This window comes from Parus major, chromosome 12 (assembly GCF_001522545.3).
Source record: "Parus major isolate Abel chromosome 12, Parus_major1.1, whole genome shotgun sequence".
In the NCBI taxonomy this organism is placed as follows: Eukaryota; Metazoa; Chordata; class Aves; order Passeriformes; family Paridae; genus Parus; species Parus major.
The window spans coordinates 14,731,866-14,755,393 of NC_031781.1; the positions used below are offsets into that span (position 1 = coordinate 14,731,866).

The 23,528-nt window shown below is 45.1% G+C and overlaps 1 protein-coding gene across 1 annotated transcript in view; it reads right to left on the reverse strand.

Moving 5' to 3' along the window:
- LRIG1 (leucine rich repeats and immunoglobulin like domains 1) overlaps window positions 1–23,528 on the reverse strand; it is an 87,207-nt gene that overhangs the window by 7,301 nt on the left and 56,378 nt on the right. The window contains 9 exon segments of the mRNA XM_015640986.1: window positions 1,763–1,926; window positions 3,909–3,980; window positions 5,167–5,238; window positions 10,157–10,237; window positions 13,856–13,999; window positions 18,476–18,619; window positions 19,430–19,573; window positions 21,802–21,945; window positions 22,906–23,043. Coding sequence (XP_015496472.1) covers window positions 1,763–1,926; window positions 3,909–3,980; window positions 5,167–5,238; window positions 10,157–10,237; window positions 13,856–13,999; window positions 18,476–18,619; window positions 19,430–19,573; window positions 21,802–21,945; window positions 22,906–23,043 — 1,103 coding nt within the window.

Sequence of the window (23,528 nt, forward strand, 5' to 3'; positions counted from 1 at the left end):
GGTTCCTTCAGTGGGCTGAGATGGTCACCGAGTGACCTCAGACACCTACAAGACAGCCAGCTCCTTCACCAACTGAATCTAGGATACTGTGGTCTGAAGAAGGTATTCAGGCCATATTCAGGTTGTCCTTCCTTGTACAAACCATGCATGAAGAGCACAACTAAAATTAGAACCTCAGTTCCAGACCTGTATTGGCATGAAATAGGAGGGGAGAGGGCACAAAGGGCTGCAAGTGTCACCTCCAGGGAAAATCACCCACAGGAGGTTTTACTGAGGTGGAGATTGGTCTCTTCTCCCAGGCAATAGGACAAGAGGCAATGGCCTCAAGTTGTGCCAGGAGAGGTTTAGATCAGCTAATGGGAAACATTTCTTCCCCAAAAGGGCTGTCAGGCACCAGAATGGGCTGCCCAGGGACGTGGTGGAGTCACCATCCCTGGAAATATTTAAGAGATGTCGCACTCAGGGCCATGGTTTAGTGGTGCATCTGGCTGTAGTAAGTTAATGGTTGGATTCAAAGATCTTAGAGGTCTTTTTCAACCTAAAGGACTCTACACAGCCCATGCTGCCAAAGCAGAAGCAGCTGTATTTGCCTGTCACCCGACCAGGCTGGAAAGCTTTGCACACTCTCTCTCTGCCCTGAAGACTGTTGGTTTTAGCAAGGTTCCAAGCAGATTCATTTATTAGGTTTCTACAAATGGTGTAATTTAATATTTGACTAAGGTTTAATTAAACAGCCAGGCCTCTGGAACCAGGACTACTAGTGCCTGGAGGACTTGGCAGGCAGCAGGAAGCAAAGCTGCTTTTGCTTTGTGATGTTGCTGTGGGGATGGAGCCTTCAGGATCTCTTCTTCCAGATGAGCACAGCAAGCCTCCCTCCCAGCCTGCTCAGACAGAGGCCACCTAGGCAGAGCATGTCACTGGGGGATCAGGAGGGACACGGGAACAAAGCTTCTGCTCTGTGTTCAGTGCAAGTCATGCATTCAGCTCAGTTAAATAGTGTTTGCAAAAGCTCATTTTTCCTTCAAACAGCCATGTGCAGCTCCACCCAGGATCCTCACTGCTTGGCTCCACTGCACAGGGTTTGGCTCCCAAACCAGGCCTTTCTTTTCCCCAAAACCTGAATGCCTCAACAGCATTAATTTGGCCTGCTCTGATGATTTGAATTTCTTTTTCTTTATGAGAAAGGCAGTAGATGTTTATGTGTGCTGGGTATTAAGTAAAGCTGCTTTGAGAAACCATGGCTCAGGTGCAGAGTCAACTGCAGTATTGGGGTGGGCCTTACTGCCCCCAAAGAACCAGCTGTGATGGAGGCATTCTCCTCTGGGTTTTGTTTTTAACTCATTGTTGTCTCCAAGAGGGAGAAAAGATGAGTGAAGAACACAAATCCACAGACGAGCTCAGAACACTGCAGAAGGGAAAAAATTACAGCTGCAGTCTTGATACTATCAAACTGAGAGGACTGGGGAAGTGTCTGTGCAGCCCCATCTGGAAGTGGAACAGGCCTTAGTCCCTTTTGATTTAATAGTCAGGGAGCCCTGTAAGGAATACTCTGGATGCAAGCAATGCGCTGTGTGGTTTTAGTGGGAAATAAATTGTAGCCAATGACAAATTTTTTAAATGCAGGCTTGGGCTTCCTTTGATCCCACTGAATAACAAAACAAAACAGAAACCCTCTCATAATAACATGCTGGTACTCAAAGAAAATGTTTCCCAAGTGACTCCTACCCTTCATACAACCTCAAAACACGCAGGCGAGACTTACCACACACAAAACTCTCTGGCTGGATGGCAAAAATGCTCTTGCTTTTCAGTGACTCAGGATGGGCACAGGTGGCCACCACAAAGGACTGCAGCTCTTTCTCCACCAACCACTGGGGCAGCCACTTCAGCTGGCAGTCACAGAGGAAGCTGTCACTGTTAATGTGGCTGCAGGGAAACAAAACCAACACGAGCCTGCTGTGAGTCCTGCACACAGGGAAGGCTGGGAGCCTCCCAGTCCTTTCATGTTAAACACTTTCCTCCTGCCCCCCCAGCATGGGTGGAATGAAGAAAAAGGACTGCAGGGATGTCCTCGAGGCATTAAAAATGTTACAGACGTGACACATTCAAATAGCATTTCATCTCCATGTAGAGAAACTCCCTCCTGTAGTGCAGTGACATTGCAGCACCTTGTAATTATGAACCTGCTCCCAGAGTGATCCCCAGGAACAGAGAGGAAATGTCAATGAGTTCCTGCTCTGCCCCTGTGGTTTGAGCATCTTTGGTGGGGACCAAATTCAGCACTTAACTACTGACCAGAGAGAGACCCTGCCTTCCCTGGTGACCCTGGAGTTGTGTTTACTGCTTAACAGAAGCAGTTAGAGGAGAAATGACCAAAGCTATTTGTGTAAACCCCACAGAAACAGTAACTAGTCTGGAAAACAAAACACATAAACATTTCTCAGCATCCTGAGTTCCAACCCCACCACTGTAGTATTCTGATCCAACACTAGCTTAGTACCTTCTCTTAGCAAAAGAGTGTGAAAAAAGGGTAAAGAACAAGGGGATTAATGTGGGGTTTTTTAAATATTCTGGGCCAAATTATGGCTCAGCATAGCTCTAAGGCCAGTGAAAAACTGTAAATTTACATAAACAGGGCATTCATACTTTGGTCTGGTTTGAAAAACTCAGTCTGATCCTTGGAATTGAATGTGAGGATGCCTCAGAGACTGGGAAAATGCCCCAGAGAGAACTTCTGTCCTGTAATACTACAAGCTATGAAAGAGCAGAGTATCAAGAACACAGCAGAATTCCAACTCCAGCACTGCACTATTAGATGTGAATCTCCTGCTATTTTTCTACCTTGGGAAATCCTGAAATTTGAAATGAGCAGGAAAGGGAAAAAGAAAGAAATTGACTGGAGAGGGATTTGACTTTTCAAAGCTGTCCACCTTGCTGTTCTAGAAAGATGTGTAGCCTCTAACACATATGATGGCATAAATCCCTCCTGGCTACTTGGGACAGGTCACAAGATCCTTCAGCACAAGGCATTCTGCATCTAAATGTCCTCTATCTGAACTTCTCCATTTCATAAATATTCATTCACAATATCTGGGATCTCACTGTCTCTTCCTAATAAGATCAATCTTTTAACTCAATTTTGTTTCAAGTGCCAGTGCAGAAGGTAAAGTTTGTAATCACACAAGAGATGCATGGTGTTTATCTTCTTCATTCCCAGCCACTGGTATCAGGTGTCACTGCCAGCAGTGACCATCTGATTCCCATTTCCAATGTCAGGAGCAAGAACCTGCACCTGCCCAAATACCAAAGAAATGATTTTGTCTTCCACAGACACTGCACTACTCTGGGGCATAGCAATGCACTGACAGTAGATTAAATATTTATGGGGAAGAAAAGGAAACCAGGCAAGAGTGGAAACAGTGTCTGATAACAGTGCAGAGCCCCATCCTGGAGCACAAGCAGCAGTTCTGATAACACATCTGTATTTTTACACCAGAAGGCTGAATGACAAGTGGATGCAGTTCAAATGGTGCTTATCACTGCAGTATCAGTCCTGTGTGTGAACCCTAAACACAGGTGTACAGCGAGGGAGCAGATGGGCCACTGGGAATTAAATCCATGGTGGTGTGAGCAGGAGAAGCTAACAGGACCAGAGCTGGACTTCCTGAGCAGAGATGAATAATTGCACAGGCACAAAGCTGCTGGATGAACCTGTGCCAGTGATCTAATTTCACTCACTATTACATGCAAGATGTTCCCGTGACAGCTTCTCATGTGTAAAAAATACCCCACAGAGGAGGATGCAGGGGAGGGGTGAAATGAGTGAGTGGTAATGTGGGTAAGACCCGTGCTGCTGCTCACATCTAGGGCCAGGAGGAGGTGAGGGTGTGAGCAGGGCAATCACTTACAGCTGCCGCAGGCTCTTCATCCTGGCAAAGGCATCGGCTTGGATGGAGCGGATGGCGTTGTCCCCGAGGTTCCTGCAGGCACAACCACAGGCAGTGTGAACAAAGGGGATGCCATGGCTGGGACAGAGCCTCTCCACATTGATTTCAGCACTGACTCCAGTAGCAGGAATCAACATTAGCCAGCCAACAAAAATTACATTTAATTAAATCACTAGGGCATCCCCTACCCAGTCTTCTCACTACACTTTCTCACTCTGAGCTACATCCATCATCCATAGCTCAGAAATTCCTCAGCTCCCTTGATAACTAAAGATAGTCTGGAATGTGGTACCCCACATAAAAGAAGGCAAATATTTGCACTAAGCAGCATCTGAGGAATTATTTGAAAATTACTTGGAGAGGATACTGTTGGGTTCAAAAAATCCCAGTATTTCCACAGGAAGGGGTTAAAGGCTTCCCTCACAAATATCACTAATTAAAAAAATAATTTGTTCTCTGAAAAAGCACAGTGTCAGATTTAGGGCTGAATACTAAGTGACATGTAGGGCAGACAAGCACTGCTTAAAGAGGACAATCTCAGTAGAGAATTAAGGGCACCTTTATTTGGGAATGTTCTCCCAATCAGGCAGCCCAAATCTTTCAGCATGCTCTTGATGGCCACAACATTTCATACAATCAACAGCCAATAAAACATGTAGAGCACAGTCACATATACTTTAACTTGTCTTAATCCAAGAAAGGAGATTATTCATGAATCACTGCTGGAGTCATCAGCCTTGGGACACAGAAAAAAATTACACAGAGACAGCCAAAATTGACTTCTTGCAAATGGCTCTGAGGGGGGTTGTGCTGAATGGAGATGTTCAGTGGGGATACATCGAAATCAGTCATCTGCAGCACATGTCACTGCCAGAGCCCAGGTTTAGAGGGAGGTTGGGGCAAAAGAGGAGAGAGTGTTCTGTCTGAACCAGCCTATTTTCATTGCTAACAGCCTGCAAAGCAGTAATGTGCAAGTCAAGGTGATACTCTCAAAAATTAAGAGCATGCAAATTTCCCATATGTTCTATGACTTTGTTCCTGGCACAAAAAAAGGCCAAAGTTGAGGCGGACTTATAATGAGAAGGAAGCAGGTGGCCCCCACAAATGGACTGGCTTCTCAGTTTACAAAGACACTATTAAATTGCTAGCAGATTTCTCAAGCAGCTACTTTTGGCAGACCACCCCCTTCCCAACCTCTGAGGCATGGTGGGTTACTCACAGGTGCTCCAGAGCCTCCAACCCTGAGAACGCTTTCTTGGCCACTGACTTGATCTTGTTTCCAAACAGAGTTCTGCAGTTTCCAAACATCCAGTGCCAGATAAACAGAAAGAAAATGGGGAGGGGGGGGCAAAAAAAAAAAAAGGAACACAATTAGTGTGGCTTTATCTGATATATACACTCAGTGTAAGTCGCAGGAAATCTGAACTGCACAGAGATTAAGAGGGCTGAAGCACACTCGCTTTCCTGCTCCTGAAATGAAATCCTTTTATCTGTATTTGAATTTAATAGTGATGACAGCGCAGAAGGGAATGTGCCATATCACATAAACAGGCAGGTTTGCTCCCATGCTTGGGAACCAGCTTGCTGAGTAACAGAAGGTCCCCTCTGTTCTTCACAGGCAGGCTGTGGACAGGATTAAGTGCAGTGACAGTTTAACAAGATATTGGTCTCTCCCCACTGCACTTTTCATTTCTGACTTCTTCTCAGACAGGAAAAAGAGCTGTAATTTACTCACTGGTGCTTGGCCTGAGCTATCAGCACACAGAGCTAGGGCTGCCCCTGGGCTGCACATTCACACAGCAGCTGACTGCAGGCACTGCTCATTCCTCCCTTGTAAATACAACAGCAAAGCAGCATCATGCAACAGATCATAGCCAAGGATAATTTCAAGGAGCAAAAGGCAGAACAGGTAATGTTCAGAGCTGAGGAGGGGGCTTGCTTGCATCTGTGATCAGAGAGCATTCCTCTGAATCAGCAGTGGCACGAGGGGACTATCAGCAGAAAACAGCCAGCTGGAGAGATCCCAGCCCAGCTGCCATCTCCAGAGCAACAGTTCTCCATAAATATTGACCAGTGCTAATGGCCAGGGGCAGGGTTCATGCCAAATGGACAGTCTCTCCACCTGTTTTAATAAAACATCAACCAGTGTCATTAATTAGGAGCTGCTTTCCTTCCCCAGGCTCCCTCTAAGGTTTATCCTCCAGGTGCAGCTGTTATCACCATGTGGTGTCCAGGGCAAGTCATCACCCACAGCTCAGGTGAAGAAAAGGCACATCTGGTGCTGCATTTGATTTTGAGTTTTCATTCAATAGCTGTCCTTCAGCATAGAGTGTGACCTGTATCTGCACCCCAAAAAGACAACTATGATGGTCCCACTGCTTGCTTACTGTCCAGGGAAAGGAGTACAAGATGGAACGTGTGCAGCCATTCCATGAGCAAATACATTCCCAAGAACTTGTCAAGGCTTTCCACAAAGCACTTTTCAAATGTCAGGATAATTTGGTTATATACTGGCTCCCAGAAAGCCCAGTTTCAAATACCCCCAGCTCCAAAGGATGTGTGCAATCATGTGTGCCACCATTTGGTAAAAGAGATGTTGCATTAATGAAGGCTTTGAAAAATCCATTAGAATGATTAATACAGTAAATAATTTACTATATGTAAACTCTGGTCAAATGGCTGCATCCATACACACTGATTTCTGGAGCCATGTTCCTAAATAAGTGTGTTAAAAGGACAAGATAAGGATAAAATAAGGACTAAAGGAAATGGCCTCAAGCTGTGCCAGGAGAGGTCTAGACTAGATTTTAAGAAAAATTTCTTCAGAGAGAGTGTTGTAAGCATTGAACAGGCTTCCCAGGGAAGTGTCAGAGTCACCATCCTTGGAAGTGTTCAAAAACCTTGTGGATGTGGCACTCCAGGACATGGTTTTAGTGATGAATATGGTGATGGTGCTAGGTTAATGGTTGGATTTGATGATCCTAAAGATTTACAATTCTAATAGAAGTTAAATGGGAAACTGCTGTTGAAAAAATTATGTTGAGCTTGGGTTTGATAGCTGCAGATTTCTATTATAGTTCAGTGGATTCTGGACTTTGAAAATTGGAGATAGTGCTGATATCTGTTTAGTTATCTGTGCAGAGTACAGTACATTTGGGAAGCTCCACCACTTGTGTAGGTGCACAAAGCTTGATGCCTGGACATGAGAAATACCTAACACACACGACAAGTCAGGCCTCAGCAAACTCATTAATAATTACTCCTTGCAACTAATTTCAATTAAGTGCCTCTACAAATCTGAGAGTTTGAACCTAGCAGCCCCCATCAAAGGGCTGTGGAAGGCTGGAATGTGAAGGCAGCAGAACACAGCCACAATCAGCCATTCCACTGCTGGCCAAAACCTCCTCCACAGGGCAGAGCCAAGCACAAGCTCTCCTGGAGACTGCACCAGTGTAATTGTGGCACACAATTCACTGCAGTGTTTTCTCCTCCAGACAGTTTACACCTGCAGGAAGATCTCGCTGAGTGAGCCATCAAAAAAACCCAGTTACATTTAGCAGTTTGAATAATTAGGAACCTCCTTGCTCTGCAGCGATTCCACTGGTGATTTTTATGCTTCAGTGCTTCTCGACTCCCTCTTTCTTCAAGCAACATTTTAATTTAGGCCTGTGCTCTCCATCCTGGAGAGCTTCATATATAATTCAGAGAAGGCTAAAGTGACTGGCCTCTCCATCTCTGTTTAACACCTTCATGTCAGCGAACAACCCTCTCTGTGCTAAATCCTTTCAGAGGCTAATCTGTGCCAGATCAAAGGGGAATGGCTTTTAAGGCAATCTCCACAGAGCTGAGGTGATTATTAATTCATTGGAAGGTCTCCTCTGAAGTGCCCATTTATTTTTTGTATGCTAATGCATTTAAAGTGGTTGACGGTTTAAACACCAGCCCTAAATCACACAGTGAAATGTTTGCTGTTAAGGGCTGATCTTTTATTTACAAAAATATCCTGGTTCTCATTTCAGCCCTAGAAATCACTAGTTTGGGATTTATGTGCCAATAAGCTAAAACAGTTCTGAGGAGATGCCTTTAAAAGTGATCACTCACAAGTATTCTCAAAATGCCTCAAGGAATAATAATAAAATAATTTCATTTTCTGAGCATCTTTTAGCCTTACACACTGGGTGAAAAGCAAGCTGTCTGTCCCACAGCAGTTCACTCTGTTAAGTAATCAAACCACTCCTGTCTGCCCCAAACCAAGCTCATCCTCATGTTTTTCCAGGCTATGAAATGTGCTACAATTCCCTGCACAAACCTTCCCTGCACATGTCCCTCAGCCAGACTCAGAGCTGGCCCGAGTCCATGTGCAATGACAGGCATCAGTCAACAAAGGAAGAAAGATATAAACCAAACTTCCTTAGACTTGCACAAGCCCATTGTGCATCTTTGTGTACCAGCAGCTCAAACCAGCAATCTTTTAGAGGTGTTCCTTGTGCTTGGTGACAAACATCTCATCAGGCATTTCACAGGGGACAGCAATAGCTGGAGCTCCAGCACATAACCCCACAGGCTGCCCCTGCTCCCTCTTCCTTCCTCCTCCCGCTCCTTGCTGTTCCTCCTGGCCTCTGCCTGACCCCCACAGCTCCTCAGGGCTCCCTGCTCCTGCTTTCCAGTCCTTTTGCTGAACTCTTTCCTTCCATGCTGTCTCCTCTGGGCTTTTTCACCACTCTCCTGTTATCTGCACCCAGCATTTCTAACATATCCTAATCACTTGGGACCACTACTTTTTCTCCTGTGCCCGTGCTGGAGGGATGTACCAGCAGTGGATGTACCACCAGGACAGCTCTCTCTGCTCCTTTCCACCACCTTCTCTCCCTTGTCAAAGCAGCACTACAGACTCATAATCCCTACAGCCTGCAAATCCCACCGGGCAAAGTCTCTGCTCCCATCACCCTTCCAGCTGCTCACATGGTCTCACTGGGTTCTTCAGACAAATCAAACACTCACTCAGGCAGCCAAGGACTCTTCTACCCACCACATCTGCTCCTCTGCCTTTTTTCTGGCAGTCATGGGAAGATCCCCTGACTCTGCACACACAGCAATTCTTACTGACTTCTCTCTCACTCCCACACTTCTGCTTCCCTGTCTGGCTCCCCCTGTCCTTAAATCCTCCTCTGCCTTCTGTCCCACTTTACTTGCAGCTGCAACTTGGTCCCCTCCACAAGGACCCAGTGACTCCCCTCAGCAACCATCAAATGGCATCTCTGTGATTTCAGATTTTTCTCCTCTAAGCACTCCCATCTCCACAGACCCTGCCATGGCTCATCCCACTCCCCGAGGAGTCTCTAATGAGAGCGTGACAATATCCTGCCTGCCAGGATCCATCCCAGCCATCTGCTATCCATCGAGGTACTTTTACTGCACCTCTGGCTGTGCCATCCCAGCATCACAGACAGCGGCATGGGGGGTGCTGAGAACTTCAACAAAGGCAAGAGGTAATGATTAGAGACTCTTGATTTGTCACAAGCCATCAGAGACTCCTCTGACAGGGCTGATTTATATCACCCATTTCAAATGGAACAGGGGCTTGTACGGAGCAATGTGAAAATCCTTGCGAAGGCCAAACAAGCCATAAACATTTGCAAGGCGCATGCTTGCCTTGGGTTTCTTTTTATCTCTTCAAGAGCCTGTGCCCCATGGTGCCTTTTATTGTCACTGCACATGGAACTGAGCCCAAAAGATCACTCTCAGAAAGAGTATCCCACAGAAACGAATCCTGTTTCAATCCTCTGTTGTAACAGGAAGTGGGGTGATTTTTCTCTCTGTTTATTGTTATTTGCTGCATCAATCAGTGCCTCGCTGAAGACTGCAAGGGGTCATTTTTGTTGTTTGCTTTTAGAAGTGAGGAATGGTTGTGCTGAATTTTATACATGAAAACAGCTTAAATTTCTCTCTGTGTCTGAACTGCAGTATGTGGCATTGTCTGTTCACCATTTAGAAAGGAAATAATTGCCTCATACCTGCTTAAAAACATAAGTGATTGAAAACCACATTTGTGCTCTTGCAGTGAGCCTGCAAAACTGTTACAGCTCAGATTTTCTCTTGATTTTTGTCTTGTTCCAAGGTAAGGGAGGTTGCATAAAAAGGGACAGACCCAGCCCCACACAGGCACACAACAAAACTGGCTTGCAGAATTCAAGCCCAGGGATACTCACAGCTTGCTCAGGTTTTCCAGGCCTGTAAAGGCTCCATTGGTATCTTCTATTGTGCCTGAGATGTCGTTGTGGTCCAGTTCCCTGGGGGGAGGACAAGAGAGAGCTCAGAATCAGCGCCTTAGTCCCAGTGTCACTGTTACAAACAAGTGGAGGAAGCTGGAGAGTGCCACATGAGAGGTTCTCATTTTCTCCTGACAGTTATCAGAAAATGCAGAGTCCTGCAGCAAAGCAGCACCAGTCACTTCTCCTGCACTGACACGTGGAGGGATGGTGCATTCCAGAAAGAGCTCTGGCTTGTTCCTAGCTGAAACCCTCCGAGACAGCTTCTTTTTACCAAGTAGGTTTCTGCCCTTTTCTACTTCTGTGCATCCAAAGAGAAGGAGAAAAATTAAAGTGAAGTGCCAAAATTAAACTGAAAGAAACAGCTGTCCTTAAATGCTACTGCCATAAAATAAGATCACTTTGGGTATTCCAGTGTATGCATGTATTTGCCTATAGCTGAATCTTAGGAAGATGATTTGGTGTGTTTTCTACAAAGCTGCATTTTTTCTGGCAATGAACTTGAAAACTCAACAAAGGAAAGCGCCAGCATCACTGCACCAGCCTAACTCTGTATAATCATTTGAAAAAAAAACAAGAGAATTCCTTTTTCAGAGTTAGCTTCTTTTGGCTTTCAAATTGACCATCAATTACAAGAGTCAAAGAGGTCTGAAGAAAAACAAGCACACAGAACAAACACAGAGATCCACAAAAGCTGTTTAAACAGTCTGTTTAAAAATCCTTCCCTCCCAGCTTTTAAATCCAACTAGCAATGAATACCCAGCAACACAGACAGAAATTCATCATTTCCAATGTTAAAGAAAAACTAAATAGGGCTTTGTTGGTTTTGTTACATCACTCTGATTTAAAACCTGGCAAAACACAACACCAAAGCAAACTTCACCATCCAGATAACCCCTGAGCCCTCAGGTACTCCTTTTGCACCTTTTGAAGATGATTATCTGAAGGTTTCCAAATAAAAAAATATTAAGACCAAAGAAAGAAAAACCAAGTCCCCCTGCATTTTCCAACACTCCAGATACAGGCACCACAGTGTGGCTTCTGAGCAGCACAAACACACAGTAACTCACAGGAAGGGAAAACACAGATAAAAGAAAGCCCCAGTTTCAATATGGAAATGGTTTTCCTGCAGCTGCCTCAGTCTTTGCTCCTTTCTCTGCTTTAGTGTGAGCTAAAGATGTGAAGGGAGATGGCCAAAAGCCACAATTCCTGTTTCTCAGCTGGCTTTAGCCTGGGACCTGAATCTCACATCCCTGGCCTTAGCCAGCATCACTGTGGATGTCAGGGTGATCTCTGTGGGCTGCTCTGTGCCAAAGGCATGGACAAAATCTCAGCATCCCTGTGGGGTGTGGGTGCACATAATGCTGTGGTGCCCAAAGAGACGAGTCCAGGAGAATGCTTTGATCTGCTGGCATTTCCAGCACTATCCTAGTGAGACCAGGAGCAAATACATCCTCCTGGAGCTCAGCTTCTACATCTTCCTTATAGCTGCCAAGCCAAGGTCCCTTGTTCTGTTTGCTTTTTAAGGGAAAATCCCTTCTCAGACACTTCTCTTCAGTTTCACCACGGGCTACTGGTCTTTGGAGCAGCAAACCCTTTCCCATGGCAGAGACTGACAAGTGGGAACAGCCTGTAGGAGCTCTGACACACACTTTTATTAATTGACTGCCACACATTGTGTTTTCTTGAAAAAGGGAAAGAAAATGGTATTGCTTGTTCATCCAGTGGCAACTCAAAGGTTTAGTGTTAGAAAGGAGGAATAAAAACCTTTTTAACAAATGAGTGAAAATAGAGAGAGGGAGAAAAAAAAAAAAAAAGAGTGGGGTATTTTGGCCCAGCTCTCTTTGTATTCCAACTCCTCTCCCAGCCCCTGTTGCCAATTTCCTATTCTTTCTGGCTGGCTGAGCTTGAATGCTCGAAGCCTTGTTAATCATTGTGCTCAGAGGTCTCCGGGCCTGACCTCTATTTGAATAGCTCCACATTTCAGCAGTTTCACACCCACCAAAGGCTCCCCAACAATAGCCCATAATTAAAGCATGCTCAGCTCTTTTTCACCAGGTGCAGGACCCAATAGGCCTTTCTCTTTATTAAATTAGAGCTCGCTCACACACTCCCTCTCTGCCTCCCCCTCTGCCCTGGACATAAAAGAGGCTCCACATTCAGTGCAGAGCAAAGAGAAGGACCAGCTTCCCTTCCCCTCCATTTTTCTTTGGAAACCTTTAGTTCCGGTCTTGACAGCTGCCTCAGAGAGGTCCCTTTCTGAAAGCCCAGTGGCTGAAAGGCTTTGGCTGAAGTTTAAAAAAAGCAAACAAAACCCAAACTCACTTTCCAGTCACTTCCTTCACTATGAACTTCAATAAAGAAAAGAGTAAGATGCAAAAAGTACTGTAAAGGCAGGAGATTTTTCTGTTCCCATTTCCTTTTAATGACCCAGGCCACAATGGGCTTCTGAAGAGGCATAAAAGTATCAAAGTGTGATTTTTTTATTTTTTTTTTCTTTTGAAGGAAGAATTAAATCAGTTTGCTGAACCCAACCAGCCTGGGAACATGTCTGGTACTGTCACAAGGACTGTGAGAATTTTGTGGCGTGCCAGATGAAGGTGCTGAGCCTGCAGCTCCCAGAGAGAGGAGAACAGCCAGCAGCCCTGCAGGTTCCAGTAAGGAGACAGAGACAACTCAGCAGAGCAGGAATGAAACTGGATTCCCCATCTTCTGATGCTCAAAAGACAAGCCCAGATGGACTTCAGTCTAAAACAGCTCTCAACAGTGTATATGTAATGGAACAATGCTACAACTGCATCCCACAGGGGTCACACTGATCTGTCTAATGGGCTCTACTGCTCCTAAAACCTTACACGTTGGTATTTGGACCAGGCAGATTTGGACTATCACATTTCCAGGTATTATATTGCGTCAGTGGTTTTAATATAAAAGTCTGTGGTAAATGGCCACAGCCAGCACTGGGTGAATCATTTCTGCAATTCAGTACTAGGGCTCGTGAAACTTTGCCCTTGGCAACTTTCTGGTGTTTCAGGATTTGCCATGAAAATCAGAGCACAGAATGTTTCATGGGCATTAAAGAGAAAGAATTCTGGTTATTTGCATGGTACCTGCAAAAGCTTCTTATTTCTGTGCCTGGACTGAAGGCTGGGTGAAGTTTTGTGTTGTTACACTTCTGGTACAGTCAGGTCCTAAGCCCAATCTCTACATTTCTTTGTTTTCCCATTGTTTTTTTCTTGACATCATCTTAGCCTATAATTTTATATTTAATATCCAGTTAAAAAAAAACCCAAAACCAACAACACAGAAGTGCTCAATAGCACATCTAAGAGGATATTCAAATTTCCAGTGTTGTCAGTAGAAGGAATCATTCCCTGCTCATTCTGAGTGCAGAATGACCCAAAAGAAACTAAGTTTTTCTAAGACTTGCAATTAAAGTCAATATGCTAGCAAGAGAAATACTGCTATTAGCTGCAGGAATGAGACCTTAGGGATTTTTGGTCAGCTTTTTTGAAGTGGCTTCAGGAACCTGAAAGTGCCAGACACAGACACTAAAGAATCTTCAAACAGAACCACCTGCAGAACACAAACTTTGGAGGGAATATGGGTGGGGTCTGACAAAAGCTGAGAACAACTTACAGGACACGTAGGTTTTTGAGTCCCCTGAAAGCACCTTCTGCAATATGATTGATGGAATTGTGGCTCAGCCGTAGCACGTGCAGTCCCCCAAGGTCTGCCAGGCTTCCCTCGTCCAGCCTTGTCAGGTTGTTGTAGGAGAGAATCCTGAGGGGAAAAAATGTAACAACAGCTCTTGTCAACCCACCTGGTATTTTCCAAACTCTTCTCTGCCAACCAGTGCTTGCCTCCCACAACCACCTGACAGGAGGTGATGTATGCATGGGTATGTAACAACTGGATTAGGAAATGAGATTGCAGCCTGCAGTTAGTGCCAGGAGACACCACCCATGGGGAAGCTGGGTGACACCAAGCGAGCAGGAGGCAGCTGGTACCCAGCTGTGGGGAAATTTTCTGTGCAGGATACAGTGAGAGGCTGCCCAGAAGTGACTGAACCCAACACACACACACACACACATATACTGTCAGCTATGGCAGGGAGAGCTGCTCCTGCTCCCACGCAGCTGGGTGAGGGTCTGGGAGCACCATCCCTGTGTCCCACAGGTACAGGCAGAGCTCAGATGGCTGTGTTCAATCCTCACTGCCATCTGGACTCCCTCCCAGGCTCACAGGGAGAAGCAGCCCCTGCTCCCTGCGAGGTGCAGAGTGATGTCACACGGATGGATTTTGGAGTTCACACACGCTCTTGGCAGCGTCCAGGCTGCTGTGCTCAGGAGCTGTCTTATCATTCTGCACTTGTGCACAGCCAGCCCCAGGCTCTGGGTGTGGGTGCCTCTGCTCCACCCCAGTCCAGAGCCAAAAGCATTTCACCACAAGGCAATTGAATGCTTCCTTTCACGCACAGAAAGGAGGTGTCTGTTGTAAACCAGCCACCTTTCCTTCCTCCCACTCCCCTTTGTCAAGGAGCATAGTTTGCCTTAAATCCTCTCCACTTACATGAGACTGTTGGAGGGTTGTTTTTTTTCTTAGTTTTCCATCTATCTCTTCCCTTTGCTTGTATTATCTCTGGTCTGGGAGATTTTTTTTTTTAAGCACTGCTCCTGTTGCAGTTTGGAAGTTGGCAGGAAGGCAGCTGCTTTTCTCTCCCAGCAAGGTGCAAGATGGAATTTTGACACAGAGGGCAGGCCTTGGGAAGCTACCTCACACACTGTGCAACCACCTTCTATCCAGAATAAAGCCCTGCTCTGGAAGGCCAGCTTGGATTGTCAAATGAGGGACCTCTCAGAGTAGCAGCAGGCACCAGATTTTTGAAACCACCTTCTTAAGTGACCTGGGAGTACAACTAACTTCAAAAGATGTAAGGGTTTGGGCTGCTCAACTTTTGAAAAAGTGACAGCTTTGAAGAAGCTTGAAATCCTCCACTTTACAGACAAGAAAAAAAAATTTCACTGAGTTCCAAACCTCCACATTCCTCTTCTAGTACTGCCTGTTAATGAGTCTGCTTAAAAATGTGTCTAGGGCTTGCATGAAATTCACTGCAAAGCCAAAACCTAAGTCCAAACAGACATATACTCCAAAGTAATTTACTTGGCAAAGGTGCTATCTTTCAGCTAGTGGGCAGAGGGCAAGCTGTGGAAAAAAATTCAGCAAAGATTAATGAGTTTGAAGGTATGGGACAACATACTTTCATTCCTAAAGAAGCTATAGTGTTAGTTAGGAAGAACTGGCACCTGATCAAAATTATGTCCTCACCTGCTATTAAAGAATTTGGCTTTAAAAGAGATTTTTTTTTCAAAAGTAATCCTAAACCTGGCTGAGAAAATAAATAGTTCCTTTTGATTCCACACATAAGAGTTCCTGCCACAACTGGTGAAGGCATGTTGCCTCTGTTTGCATGGATGTCACCCCAAGATGGACAGACAGCAGCAGGACATGGAGGCTCTCAGTGGTGTCCCACATGGAAGATTTCAGGAGCCATGGCACCCAGTAGTGGCTTCTTCAGCATGCAGGGCTCTGCTTCCTGCCACAGGACAGGCCAATTGGCAAAACATCAGGTTTCCCCCTTAGCTCAGCAGTGTTGATTATCTGGTTGAGAGGAGCCAAGAGATCTCTGCTGCTTCCTCGACCCTGGCATCCTCTCTACTAGTGAGAAATCACTGGAATGAATAAATGGCAACATTTGTCTGCACAGCCCTTCTAGCCTGGCAAGAAGTAGGAGATTTTGAGCTCCATGCCAAAATTGGTACAGAAAGGGGTTAACCAGAACCCTGTTGTGCAACTGGAGCTGCTGCTGCCAGCCTGCTCTGGACCAGGTACATCTAACATACTTCATTCCCACTACAGGTAAAAAGGGAAGGATTCAGCAGCCAAGCCACCATTTACCTCTGATGAAATCCTGTGCTCCCACTCTGGGTTTTTCCATGATTCCTAGCACCTGACTGGTGAATACAATCAGCTCTTTCTCATGCTCACAACAAGGCAAGAGCTTTCTTTCCTTGTCAGCTTTTACATCAGACCAGAGCCTTGGGGGGTCACGTTTTGTCCCAGCAGCTGAATGAGAGATAACTCCTCCTTCAGATGACCAAATCCCTCATTAGAAAACTTTGAAATTCATTCCCTGTACAACCACAGTGTTTTCAGGTAACTGAAACCCAGAAGATTTAGCAACAGTGGAGGTGGGCAAGGATCTTTCAATCAGGAATGAAATATACACAATTAAAGCTCCTAAGTCAGTCTAGATGTATCTATGACTTCCTTTCCTCACCCTTGAATTTCAGCACAGACCTCTCCTACAGGTACTCTCTGGCTGTGGGAGTTTCAGTTTGGAGATCTGATGGTTCTCTGCAGCAGCCTTACCCTAAAGGCAGCACCTGAAAGAGCTTGTAGTACTTTGCAGGGATGTGCTAACACCCACAGGATCGCCTTTCCCATCACTGACTGTGTCTCTGGCCTCACACTCCAGCACAATCCTGCCTGTCAGGCCAGGCACGCCCCAATGCCTCACACCACCTCACACCACTGGGCATTTTCCAAATCTACCCCATCCTGCACCAGCATGACTCCTGCACCTGAGTTTCTGCAATTACTGCTTCTAAGGCAGCACAGCTCACTGTTAGAACTGCTTGTTGGGTGAGATCCTAATCCTTACCTGAGAAAAAGGACTCAGCATGACAAGCAACCTCCAACCTAAACCTTGAGGGTTTGCAAGACAGTGTCATGTAGAGAAGACAAGCTCAGCTCTCCCTGAAAGAGTTCTGACATCAGGCCTGCGAGCTGCAGATGGACTTTACCCATCCCAAACAACCCAGGCTGAAATAAAGCTCAGCACAGGCACCAGATGTTTGGTGCTGAGAGCAGAAAGCTCTCAGAGCTGTGCAGTGATCTGCACTTGGCTGTTCCAAGGATTCAACTGTGAGTGCCTTGGCAAGGCAGGTTCCCCTTTTTTTGATGCTTCAGATTTAAAGACCAGAGGCAGAGCACAGTTCCAGTTCTGATCTGCTGCCTTGAAGATCTCTCCATTAACACTGCCTTCATCTAGCAAAACATCATGTGAGGATCTACACACGAAGGAGCTGCAGCTGCCCACAGAACTGTGCCAGACATGGGCAGTTCTGCAGCAATTTGAAAAATTAGGTAATTAAACAATCATGTGTGTATTAAACTAAAACCAAAACCAAAGTACTTCCTTGTGCCCCCAAAAAATAACCAACATCTGAACAAATAATTTGGATTCAACAGAAGATCACATGTTAATTCTAAAGATAAATAAATTACATGTGTCATGTCTACCCATCTCTGAATCCCACAGGCCAAAAGTTTCAGGACTCACAGCTGGGTGGGCAGATACCAACCTCTAGTGTGAGAGCAGAGTGAGGCCTCTGGCAGCAGGAAGCTGCTTTACCATACTGCTTTTAGGTGCATAGGAGAATCCCTAACAATGTTTAACACTTCCCTGCACCAAGCAGAATGAATTCCAGTTCCACTGATGATGTGTCAAGTTTTGCCAATGAAAAAAGTGAAGCTTCCCACAGTCCCACTGAGGGAATGGCAGCTATTTCTGTAAATACTGCAAGCACCCCTGTGAGTGTCTTCAAAAAGGCATTAAAGCAGTGCCACAGATCCAAAAGACACTCTTGTGGAGCTGCCCTCAGCAGCAAGGCTTTCCTTCATTTGTCAGGCTGTATTCCCAGCTGGAAACCTCAGGAGAGCAAAGCCAATGTATTTACCTTTCAACAACTGAACCCTACAGGAAGAATAAACTGTAAACAGGAGAAACCAGGAGAACTACCTTTAAAAGACCAAATCTCTGCTGGTTGAAAGCACGATTGTTCTTTGTAAATACAGAGGATAAAGCAAAGCTTCCTTCAGGCTGTACAGTTATTACATGGCAAGTTACAAGTCTTGTAACTTGCTAGCTAAAAATGTTAGCAAGCCACAGCTCACAAACTCTCCAGGTCTTCTGGCACTGTGCACCTTTAGTGGGTTCTAGCCTTTGTTTCTGGTGCAAATGTTTTAACCAGGTGCTCTGAAGGCCATAACATCATAAATAACAAGGGCATCACTCAGGAGCCTGCAGTTCCTGCTTTTCTACAGGTTGATACAGTGGGAGCTGTAAGCCTTGAGAAAATTCCTGACTCCCCTGTTTCCTGCCAACATTACACAACACAACAGAAACCAACTTACAGCTCATGCAGCTTCTGGCAGAAGCTCCAGCCATCGGGGTTGATGCGGGATATGGAGTTATTGCTGAGGTGAAGCTGGTGCAGAGAAGAAAGGCCATAGAGAGAGCCACTGTTCACTTCTGTCAGGCTGTTATATTCCAGGTGGCTGTGGAGAAAAATCAGAAGGAATTGACAGATCAGCAGCACTGGTCAAATGCTGAAAGAATTTCCAAAAAGAACTGGTATTTTAGCCATTCCTAGACACTTTTCTACATAGCCATGTGGACACATGGGCATTTCTTACCAAACACAGACAGAAATTCAAGCACAACACAAAGGAAGTGCCCAGGAGGAGATGTGACTGCAGAGAGAAACTCCACTGCAAGTAAACTGGGCTTAAAGCATCCCATTCAAGTTTGTATTTGCAGAGTCCCAGCTGTGTGACAGCAGCTCCCAGAAACGTGCTGCCTTCATCACCTGGGACCTCACAAACACACCTGGAAGCCAAGTGTGTTGTTCAGGTATTTCTCTGCAATGAGTAATCAATTTATTCTCTGGTATGGAAAGAAAACATCACCAAGAATGGCCAGCTTGGTTTCTAGGTATCCCATGAAGTGGAATAATATTGTCTGCATGAATAGACAGAGTTTCCATCTATCAGTCAAAATAAATTTGCAGAAGTCAAATATTTAAAGACCAATTGAGATAAATGCTGAACGCTCAAACTGTCAAACATTCAAAGGAATAGTGCCACAGCTTAAAAAACAGTGCTGTTTTTATTGAATACCTGTGGAAGTAGTGAGCTTTTATAAACTGTGAGCTAAACAGAAGCTGCTGCAGCAGCTCTGGACATGCAGGACAAAGAAAGAAGCACAGGAGGTGCCACAGGTACCCACGGGTCTCTGCTAAAATACAGAGAAGGATGTGACAGCAGTTGAGGCTGTTTAAGGAAAAAGAGCCCATTTCTCCAACTTACAGAACTTGCATTTTGGCTAGACCCCAGAAGGCCCCATCAGTCAGTTTGCTGATGTTGTTGCGCTGGAGTTTCAGGACTTCCAAGCTGTCCAGTCCCTGGAACGTCAGGCCTTCAATCAGGCGGATGCGATTTCGGTTCAGCTCCCTAAAATCACCAAGGCCATACAAAGTTTATTAAACCCCAGTCCTTTCTCACCAAGTCATCTGTGCAGCACACAATGGGGGCAGCAGTGCCAACAGCCCCTCTGTCAGTGCTTCCCAGGGGACAGCAGAACAGCACCGGAAACCTTCAACCCCAGAGCTGTCCAGGGAAGGCAGCTGGGTGCTGCCTTAAACAAACTCACCCCAGGACAGACTTCCACTACAGAGAAATAACAGAGTGCAGAAATTCCTCTTCATCCCTCCTCTCTCTGCATTTATTTTAAACCAATGATCCTTCTCATCAATTTTCACACTCCATTCTCCCTCAAGCACAGACACCATGTGAACCAGTACAGTCAAACGTGGGCATTATTTCCCTTACAATCCATTGTTTTTACAGGACTTGTAATTGCCCAGTAAAAATGTGCTCTGAAACATGCAGGTGCCCCAAAAGTGTGGGCCCAAGAGGAAACTTTATGGCCAAGTCTGAAAGGAAAGCTTTCAGTTACCCTGACAAATGCCACTTTTTTTTTTTTTTTCCCCCCTACTATCAGAAACTAATAAAGAGTGAAAGTTTTTTCCAATAACAATGTAGTCTTATGTACAAAGGTTTCCAGCCTGGTTCATTAAATTCTTTTTAGTTTCCTCAGGTGGGGAAGGATCCCTAAATTTTAGCAATATCTTTTTTTCTGAATAGCAATATGAACATCACCACAGCACTCTTTACCAACCTATATCAGTCTTATGGATTGCTTCACCCAGACAAGCCAGCTGAAAATCCTGTTCTGTAAAGTCCACCAAAAACTTCAACACAATGCACTAAAAGCTGAACCTAGAGCTTTTAAAACTGATACTTTTCCACACATACAAAGACTAAGCTAGAGGATAGTTCCCTATTCATTGTTTGTGCTGAGGAAAATGGTGGTTACAACATCTGAACTTGTTTTGGAAAAGATGAAGAAGCCATAGAGACTTTAAGCTTACTTTTCAACTGCCTAAAAAAACAATGTTGAATTTGTACTCAAGTTGAGCATGATTAAAGTCAAGTAAGCAATAAAGATTTTGCAGGCCTGAAGTCCCTTGCTGCACTGCACTTCCTGGGCTATTAGTGAAACAGGCTTTGCCAGAAAAAGAACTGTACACAAATTCTACAACACACCAGTCTGGATAACTTGCAATTCATTCATGTTTATCTGTAGAGTTAAACAACCAACTCTGAGGCTGTCATTAAGAGTAGCAATTACTCCATCTCTCAGTGCAAACTGTGTTCCTAAACAGATGGAGTTGTTTTCATTATGGTTCTACACATGATGCAGTCAAACACAGTGAATTAGAAGCCCTCATTCAATGGACAGCAACTTCCAACTGAGGGGCATCAGACTTTTATATGGATATGCTAATGTGTCCCCCTACCCCATCCAACCTGGCTATAAATTCTGCACGTATGCAGACACAAATGCACACACACTCCTTGGGCACACCCTGGCTTGAGGATTTGTCTCTCAGTCAAGAGGCTGACACTTAGAGGTGCAAGCTCCAACAGCATTTGTGGACTTTATGTTAACAGAGGTGAACCTTTTGCATATCAAATTTGATGGAAAGACTGAAAGAAGCCTTAGGCTGGGCCCATTTCTCTAACTGCAGCAGAAGGAAAAAGCTCAACCATTAGTGCTTCATTTTTACATGTAAAGCATATTTCTAGCTGCTGTGTTCCCTTGCAGGCAGAACAACAACCATGTGCATGTTAACTCATCTGAGCTGCAGTTTTCTCTGCCCAAATATTACCTCACAGTTTAACAGCCTTCCCTCACTGCTTTTTATTGCCACATAAAGATACCTGTGTGGCCTTGAAACACTAACATGGCAGCCGAGTTCTGTCACTCTCAATAGAAACATCCTGCAAACCTCTCTTGCACCACAGACACCAGCAGCTTGTGAGGGAATGGATTTGTCCCACTCTGTCAAGTGCAAAAGATGCTGATGTCTGTTACAGCATCCCTCTCTCCCCACCTGATCCAAATAATACCCTGAAAATCCAAGAGTTACAAGACAAAAAGGACCCTCTGCCAGTGTGTCTTCCTAGGAGGTGGCAGAGGACTCCTGCATAGTGGAGTCTACATTTTATAGATAGTAGGTGAGGAAGGGTGACATTTGGTGACATGCACACACCCCCAGGGTCATTTTATCCATAAAGTGTGTCTGAGCTTAATTAAAGTGGACATTTGTACTCACAGTTGCATTAGCCTGGGCAGCCTGAAAGCCTTGACAGGAAGCTGAGTGATCCTGTTTTTACTCAGACGAAGTGTTAGCAGGGACCGTGACAGGCTATCAAAAGCACCAGGCTCCAGGGTGCTGATTCTGTTGCTCCCCAGGTAGCTGCAATAAATCACAGCAGAAAAATGAACAGTTCTGTCAGAAATCACCTTTTATCAGCATTTACTTGGTCTGCAGACAAGCTGGTGAAGCTATGGAGATAGCTTCAAACCAGCTGAATTTCTGGCTGCACAAAGGGCACAGGGCCCTTCCCAGAGCCTGTGATGAATGTGGAGAATTGCTGGGCACTTCCAAAGAGCTCCCTGTCATTCTCCTACTTAAACAAGGCAATCAGGAGTGGAAGCCAGAAACTGGAGACTATTCCAGTGCAGGATGATGCTATTCATTCCCCGTTTTTCCCTCTGTATCTGTCCCAGAGGTCTTTCTTACTTGGATCCCAGTCGGCCACAGGGGGCTGTTTCTGCAGGACAACAGGCAGTTATCAGTCACAACACCACTCTCTTACATACTCTTGCAACCAGGAACACAAACTTTGGTGTAAACTTTAATGCAGGCATAATAAACTTTTATTTGCCTGCACCTCTTCAAAGGTACCTGGAATACAGATTGTTTCATGTTTTTCTGAATAGGCAAATAACCCTGTTGGGATGGTGTTACTCTGCTTGACCCCATTTTCTTCAAATAATGAGACATTTTTGTTCTCAATATTCAGAAAGCCACTTTAATGATGAAATAGTTGTTCTTTTCTTTTAGATGCACATGGGTTTGCAGTCGTAAAGACACCTACACAGGAAGGATGTAGGATACCTGAAAGAAACTTTCTCTCTGCAACACAAGTAATAATAATCTGCATTCTTTATAGCTATGTCAGAAACCAGACAGCACTCAAAAAATAACCTGACAAAAGTGACAATGTGCTGCCTTCTAACTCTCCTTTGCACTTAAAATCCTGACAAATAATCCTATACTTCTTATGGTCATTACTTCTGTTTTTAAAGGTCTGAGGCCCTTTTCTCTGCTGTGGTAACTCAACAAAAGCAGTTCCCAAGAAGACAAACTCACAGCTCCTTTATGTGCAGTCCCTGTGGAAAGCAGCCGTTTCGGATTTCCGTGATGTCATTGAAGCTCAGGTCCAACGTTTCCAGGGTAACGTAGGGCTGCAGCTGACTGCCCTCAATGCTGCGGATCCTGTTGTGATGCCTGAAACAGGCAGGAGGAGAAAAAGAGACTGTTTAGTTCTCCTAGAAAAACAGAAAGAATATCTGAGGCTGCAGCAGGCCCCCAGGCTGGCCCTGAGTTTGTACGCTCAGTTATGGTGACTTTTCAGCAGCTGTTTGAGGAGAAACCCATTCCAGAGAGACATTCCCTAATCCCTCTGGCTGGGGAACAGCTCACAGGTATCTATCTGTAGGCTTCCAGACACTTTTTTCTTCTACAGAGCTATTGACTCCACTCATCAGTTTTTCTTCCATTAATCTGGGCTCTCCTACAAGCCTGCACTTCCAAACTGGATTTGTTACGTGCAAGGACTACAGGGCTGGATTTGAATCCCAAAGGCAAGGAGTGCAGATCAGTGGCTTAGCCAGCCTGCCAAGGCTTGATCCAGAGAATGTGACTTTCAGAGAAGGAAACAAATAAATAAATACAAACTCAATAAAAGTTACATTATGTTCTCAGTTCCCAAG